This window comes from Austrofundulus limnaeus, unplaced genomic scaffold (genome assembly GCF_001266775.1).
Source record: "Austrofundulus limnaeus strain Quisiro unplaced genomic scaffold, Austrofundulus_limnaeus-1.0 Scaffold348, whole genome shotgun sequence".
NCBI classification, from domain to species: domain Eukaryota; kingdom Metazoa; phylum Chordata; class Actinopteri; order Cyprinodontiformes; family Rivulidae; genus Austrofundulus; species Austrofundulus limnaeus.
Window position 1 is genome coordinate 184,750 of NW_013952750.1, and position 8,082 is coordinate 192,831.

Consider the following 8,082-nt stretch of genomic DNA (forward strand, 5'->3'; position numbering starts at 1 on the left):
AAAAAATATTTTTTTGGTGGCTGAATTTTTTTTGGGGCCAAAATATTTTTTGGGGGCCAGAATAAAGTCATACTGTAATTTGTTGTGAGTTCATGCACTGTGTTGGTTTTGTTCTTTGAGCAAGGTGATGTTCATGCACGGCTCATTTTATACACCAGCAAAAAAGGAAAAAAAGTCTTAATTTTGGAAAATAAATTGCACTTTATTTATCACCAAAAAAAGGGGTTCAGTGAATGCACATATGAAACTGGTGGGTTCGGTACCTCAAAAAAGATTAAGAACCACTGCTCTAAGTACACAACAAAATGCATTTAAGGACTAAAAAAGTGAATTTTGTGTGATATGTCCAGTTAATGTCCCCTTTAAACATTTTTGTTGTAACAAGCAAATTAGAGCAGGTGGGACAGAAATCACTAAAAGMTAACTTGGTTTCAAATTGAGTTTTTGCAAGAAAAAATAAAAAGAGTTGCTTATTTGTTATCCAGATGTGCCCAATCCAACAATGTGTTCACACTCACATGTGGTCTCTATGACAGAGACGGTGTCACTCTCCGATTCGTCTGMGAATATGGCCGTCAGCATGACCTCGTATTCAGTGGATGGACTGAGATCTGAGACGATGTATTCGTTTTCACCTCCACTCAGAATCACCTGCAGCAGAAAGAAGAGACTCATTCAAATGTCCATCAATGGTCTCACACAGCCTACTTAGGCCCCATCAGAATGTTTTTGGTGAAAATGCAAAAGTTTATTGTTTCAGCCCTGTGTTTACACAGAAATGGCATTTTATGAGCCACAAATTAAACGTCTTGAAAACAGGTTCCAGAGGGAAAAGATTAGCGAAATCTTGYGATTTTCACGTAGACAGCCAAAACGCAATGTTTTGAAAACAAACACATCATCGCCCCATCGATATTATAATGTAGTCAGAGGAGATCCTCTTTTCTCTTGATTGTGTTCACATTTTGCACCCATTACATAAGTTTTTTGTGAACGCTCTATGTCTTTTTTCCTATTACAGTGTATTTTTGTGGCAGCATTGGAGCGCTATATAGATGACTGCATTGGGTACTAGAGCAGGGGTCTCCAACCAGTAGCTCGTGAGTTCATTTAAAGAAGCTCTTCTGTGCTTATGAAAAATCAAGAGTAGCAAAATTTAATTTGTCACTGGCCAAACAAACTTTGATTTATATCCAATCAATTCATAGATGTCCCTCCCCCTTGGTTGTCAATCAAACAATCTAGGGCTCAGTATGGTTGAACCGCAGACGACCAGACGCATGGTTGTTCAGCGTTCGTTTTCGCACACACCTTTCATAGCTCCTTGAGACACACTGTGCCAAGCTCCTGGGAGACCCCTCCCACTGCAGCATACGTCCCAGTTAAACCCTAAGTTTGTAGTGTGAAATACACCATAATATGAACGGATAAACACAAAAATACATTTGTGTAAATTCAGTGTTCTTTGTGATGGTTTCATGCGAGTTTAAGACAATGTTTTTTGTGTATGTTCAAACAAAAGCTTATTCTAGATTAAGTTTAAAATTAAATGATGCAAAAAGTAGCTCATGGACAATTTCATTTCCTGAAAGTAGTTCTTAAGAAAAAAAGGTTGGAGACCCCTGTACTAGTGTTTTGAAACATACTGTTTCCGTGTGGATGCAGATATTTCTTGAAACACTATTCACAATTAAATAACCAAAAAAAATTACCAAAATTTTCATTTTTAAATAAAATATTTTGTATTGAACTGATCATAAAATAACATTTGAACTTTCAGTCATTTGATCCATCTTATCTCAAACAGTCAAAATGACGAGCACAGATGGTATAACTGAGAAAAGATTTTACTCCTCAATATGAAGCAACAAGAAACTTCGAAATATTGATATATTTTTATGCCAAATGAGTTTTGGATCAACTTCTAATTTGATATTTACAGGTATTAAAAGAAAAATACTTGTTGAAATAGTAATAAAAGAATTGATTACTTSTAAAAATAAACTCCAGATTCATTAAACATATTTATAAATGGAATTTAAAAAAATGTAAATGGATAAAATAGCACGAAGTTGGCAGTAAATCATCTTTAAATTTAAAACTTAAAGGGTCAGAATGTGTGTAATTTCTGTAATTGTTTACTGATTTATGACATAGGTTTTAAAGGCTCATCTATGACCGTTTCCGCCCAGAACCATGAAGTGATTATCTGCTTTTTATTTCTTTAAAATTTTAATTAGATACAGCTCAACGATTTAAAGCACTTTTTCTTTTCCTGACTTCAGATTTTAACATCACATAAGAGAGCTTTAACCAGCTTTCAAAAGGCATCAGATTTAAGTTTAATGACAGGTAGAACTTCATGCTCTCACTAAGTGGCAGCCGACAATACATAAACACCAAATCTTGCACAGTTGTGTGTGCAGATAAGTTCATTTTATACAGATAAGGAGTGAAGTAAAACGTGTAGCACTCTCTGTTTAGACTGTCAGTATTCCAAGCCTCTCTCACCAATTCCCTAAAGAAGCATTTTCAGCTCTGATGACTCTGAGCAAACCTCACAAATACACAAACAGGCTCACACAACGTGAACACACAAACACACATACACACTTGGGGCTCTATCGCTGCTTCCCAGCTGTCTCTAAACCCCAGATCATGGTCATAAAACACCCAAGCCATTAATTTCTAGATTTATTCAGCCATTATTTATATTCAGCCATGCCAGAGGTTTTACTAGCTACCAGTAATGGTGTTGAGCTTCTGTGTAAGTCTTTTTTAGTGTAGTCTTCTCTTTATCTGGCACACAMACACTGCAGCCTTTTCTTTTGCTAGAAACGAGACAATAAGTGGACCTCTTGTTCGATGAAAAGCTCTGAATCCATGGGTGTCCTTGTCAATATAGTATTAGCTCTGCGTTTAATTTATGAAACGTGTGTTAGCAGCCTGCTCATAGCTGTTTCTAACACTTTGAGCAAACACTCRATGAAGCTGAATGAAACGTATCGATGTGCCTGCCAAAGTTTTTAATACAGTATGATTTGCATGAGCTGTTAATGCTCTGAGTATGTGTTGGGAAAGACTTTCACCTACTACCACACCAAATTTTAACTCAAAATGTGTAAAATTGACTGATTTAGAGCCATGTCTGTGTTTGCTAAKGTTGATCGACTGTAGCGRCCATCTTGAATTGTGTTAACCCCAAAAGCTAATYAGTTGTAGATGCTCATCCRGTGATTACTTTTTTAAAAGTTGCATTAAAATCYATGTARTGGTTTRTGTGATMTTTTGCWAACAGACAAGCTTCAAAGCATCTAAAATTCACTCGTCGGATCTCAGATTTACTGACCTCCGTTGTGTCGCCACCAGCRAATGGCGCCCAGGAGAGTCTGTAGAGAACAATGTCCTCTGTCGAGTGATCCCAGCTGACCTTAAATCTGTCCGCACCAACATCTCTGGAGCGCAGATTTAAAGGACCCGGCACCGGTGCTGAAAGACATCCAACATTTACATCTTTATAGTACCAGGTCCAGTAAAGTCTCTCAGTAAGTCGTTCTATGAAGCTGCTTTTCATACTCCACCGATTTATTGCAGAGGTTTAAAACGTTAGCTTAGCACAAATCTTACAAGCACACCCGTGCGCAGACCTTGCTGTAAACTCTAATWTTGCAGGCTTGCTCCATCGCATCGACCCTTAAAGTTTCTAAAGTGCTTGCATATTTATTTTAGTTCATGGAGTTTCTGCTCATAAAGCCGGTTCATTAAACAAAGTTGGGAAGGAGATAAATAAAAATCAACATGAGTGCAAATTTTAATAGCCATCACCACACGTAGAAGTCTTTAGGCTGACGCAGCACATGAGCCTAAATGGTTGTAGCTTAAAGAAATATTTTCTACGAATCAATATCTGTTAGTGTGATGGAATAGTCCGGGACAGTAGAATGACCTTTTTAATGTTGCTGGGCAATTATGCTGAAGTGTAAATGAGATGGGCCCACAGCCAACACGGCAGAAGGACCAATAAGGGTAATAAAATTTAACGCTGTTTCCTACTGCAAGTGAAATCGTTTGCTTTTCACTGTTATTGATAGCTATTATCAATAAAATGAGACAAATAACAGCATGGACAAAGTTTGTAAAATTAAATATATAGATGACAAAAACAGAACAATAAAAAACACAACAGTATAGATCTATAAGCTTGGAGTGTGAATAATGGTTCAAATTGTAAGTTAGTGGTATAAATAAACAACTGTCAGCTTGTTATTGACATAAACTTATTGGCCAACAAAACAGACTGACAGTGCAGCTTTATGAGGCACCAAGTGTAAAATAAAATGTTAAAATATTTCATCAATATGTTTTTCATTTTTTAGTTCACTGTTCACATTTAGCAAATTTTTACTAAATGTTAAATTTAAATATTAAAAATACATGTAAATAATACATCATAAATATAGAAGTAAACGTTAAATCTTGAACGTGGAAGTTTACATTTAAGTATTTGGAAATTGAACGCAGCCTTTGCCTTTGGTGCTCGTCCCAGTTTATGATGTCATCATTCTGAGACAAATGCAACTGCTAACTCCACCCAGATCATAGCAGGGGTCAATTTTTTAAATTTATTTTTTATTTTTTGGCTAGGCAGTGTACTTAAATGTAAACTTCAACATTCAGCCACTACATTTACCATTTAATGTTAACATTTAGATTCAGGATTTAAAATTTACACATATTATTTAGCATTTAAATTGAACATTTAGTAAAACTGAGCAAAATGTAAGAATGGTGAGCTAACCCTTAGTAAAAAGTAGTACAGTTGAAGTTCATTTTAATACGTATACCTGAGTATAAGTTTAAGTATATCAAGTATACTATGCACCATGTACTTATAGTACTAGAAAGTATACAAATTTAATACTTATTTGAACTAAATTTAAACTTTTTAAGTTTATAAAAAGTATATTTTAAGTATACTGTTATATCTTTTTAAGTTTTTAAACTTACCAAAAAGAAGTATACTTTAAGTACATGTCATTAAGTATCCTAAARTATATAAAAGTGTATTTCCCTAAGTTTACTTTTATTTAACTTGTACACTGATATAAGAATACTAGCAGTGTACTTCTTGGACTATATTGGCCCAAAATAAGTTTATGAAAGTATTCTCAGAAGTATACAGAAAGTAATCTTCTAAGTATACTTAGTTTCAYCTTGAAATATACTAGAATTAAACCAGTCTGTGTGAAAATGTACTTTCATTGTACTACTGAAGTTTATCTTGGCCAAAACTTTAAACATTAGTATAGACTTAGTATTCTGAGATATACTTAACCAAGTTTTTCTTATACTATACTTTGCTTGTACTAAAAGTATACTAAATATTTAAGTATATCTCAGATAAGTACATAAAAAGTAAACTGGACGTATGTACAGTATACTCTTTTATTTTTTGTTTAAAATTAGTATATTTAAAGGAAACTTACAAACTATACAATGTTAATGGAATTTTTATAAACTAGGATTTTACACTCAGAATTTGAGCTAAATAATGAAAATGTGTTAGTGACATTTTATTAACATTTMATTTTACACTTAGGGCGTCATAGAGCTTCTCTACACATGCAGAACCGTTTTACCCAATAATATAATAAAACTGTGAGCACAGACTGTCGATAATATGAATAGCAAACATACTAAGTTGAGTTTATTGAACATAAAGATATATAAAAAGTAGCAGTGGTAAGTGTAATCACACTAGCAGTAATGTAGCAGTATGTAACAAAAGACTGTATAATGTTATTTTGAGGTTGGTACTATGTTAATTTTGTTGTTAAAACATATATATGTGGTATGTGTAATGTTGACAAGTTGCTGCTTTTGTTACATTAATTTTATGAACACGGCTGATAGATGTGTGGCAGCTGGAGATACCTGTGCTCTAGTAACAGATCCATAAAAGGACAAATCTGTGGCAGTAGATTTTTTACAGCCACATCTGTCAGTACACCTTAGATAGCCATGTTGTGCAAAAGTGTGACAGAGGTTTTACCAAGATGTGTGAAAGAACCTTATCAACTGTGACATCAATCAGAGCACAGAGTATCGGAGAAAATTGAAGTCTTTGACCTCGCTGGGCGAATGGCTAGTCAAACGAACGTCTGTGGTCATTATATGCTCAGCAGAGATAGACCTTGTAAACAGCGATGGTGTTGGAGGATTGCATAAATGTATCAGTCTGCCATGTGATGAGTCAACTTTAAGATTGCCTGGAAGCACTGATTAGGCAGGCTGCTCCTCTCAGCAACCTCAGGACGTGGTTCAGTTGGGAAAACAGTGACTAAACAAAGAGTGTAATGCAAAAAAAAAAAAAGTAGAGGCTTAATAATGTAGCATTCTTCCACACTGGTTTGTTGTTTTCTAAAAGACAAGCCTGAAAAATGATACAAAATGAGTCATTGTTTGACTAGACAAAGAGTTTTACCTCTTTCTCAATATTTTCCTCTATGAAAGGTATTAGTTATTGCTAACTGTTTGACAGAACATTGGGCCTCATGCAAGGACATGTTCATATTCTAATCCTAAATTTCTCTTATTTTAGTTTGTATGAAGGGTTCGTATGAACATGCCACGTCAGATTCAACAAAATTTTCTATCTTCAGGAAAAGTGTGTAAATGAGCAGCGTAAACTGATGAATGCGTATCAGGTGCTCGCGCACGCTGAGAGGCGATTAGCATAATTACCACCCCAAAAACACCATATAAGGCTACGTTTCCTGCCCCACATACCAGGTAGTGTCCATTCATAAATGACATCGCAAAGTAAAAAAAGAAGAACTTTACAAGTTCGAGGATTGAAATTCTGCTCTCAGAGATCCAGAAAAGAAAATCTGTCATTTTTAGCAGCATCAGCTGTGGAATTAAAGGAGCTGCCAAAGCTGAGGAATGAAATGATGACTGCTGTTAATGTCGTGTCTCCTGTGGGTCATACACACTGAAATAAAAATCTAAATCATATTTATCTCTCTCTAGTCCTGCTCCTGTTTTTCTTTGGTCAAATATTTTTAATTTAAGTGTAAACAACTGTGTTACATAGTTTTCATTTATTCAGAAGAAGAGTGGTCACACACTACCCCTTGGCCATCACAAGTGTAAGATGCGTTTCTGAAAAAAGCATTTTGAAATGTCTCCAAACTTCAATTAATGCAAAACTTAAGTTGTTTTTTTTTTGTTTGAGATCTTCATATTAATATTGTAGTGTTATACAACAGCATTAGCCAATTTAATTTAATCTAACCAGTTTGTGTCATTAAAATCTAATTCCAGTTCAAACAGAATAACATATTGGTGTGTGATTTATTTTCAACTTGAAATATCTTCAAACTAATGAAATATGAAGTCATTAGTGAGAAAAATCATTCTAACAGCAGACTGACTGCTCGTAAAATATACGACAGGTCTGGACCACACATACGCACAACTTAAGAACAAATCTGTGCATACAAATGGTTCTTGCATGAGGCCCATTGTTTCCAAAATGACCAGACTATCATTTTAACAAGAAGTAAAGATGATTAGATGAACTTACTAGCTAAAAGAAAACTGGAAACACCCAAACAATAAATGATTTCCCAACAGATGCAGAGTAAAGAAGTAGTCAAAGCTAAAGTTGAAATATTAAATTCTCCAGCTGTGATAATAACTGTTCTCATGTATCCTTCTTGACACTCGCTGTTAGTTTCTTACTGGTAGTGAAGCCGTCTGTGAGCGGCTCTGATTGCCCGTCGTCGTACAGAGCAAAGATGGCCACAGAGTACTCCATCAGAGACGTCAGCTCTCTGAGGTCGTAGGAACTCACTGGACCCACGTCCACCTGCACAAAACACACACACACACAGACACACACACACAGCAAAAACCAATAAGACAACTTCATCTGTCAGTGAAAACATATACAGGTGTTGGTCATAAAATTAGAATATCATGAAAAAGTAGATTTATTTCAGTAATTCCATTTAAAAAGTGAAACTTGTATATTATATTCATACATTACATACAAACTCATATATTTCAAATGTTTAT

General features: G+C 35.0%; 1 protein-coding gene across 1 annotated transcript in view; it reads right to left on the minus strand.

Annotated features, from left to right (window-relative positions):
• LOC106527895 (collagen alpha-1(XIV) chain) overlaps nucleotides 1–8,082 on the minus strand; it is a gene marked incomplete in the record, with an annotated part of 186,287 nt that overhangs the window by 102,249 nt on the left and 75,956 nt on the right. The window contains 3 exon segments of the mRNA XM_014022903.1: nucleotides 519–651; nucleotides 3,350–3,489; nucleotides 7,747–7,873. Coding sequence (XP_013878357.1) covers nucleotides 519–651; nucleotides 3,350–3,489; nucleotides 7,747–7,873 — 400 coding nt within the window.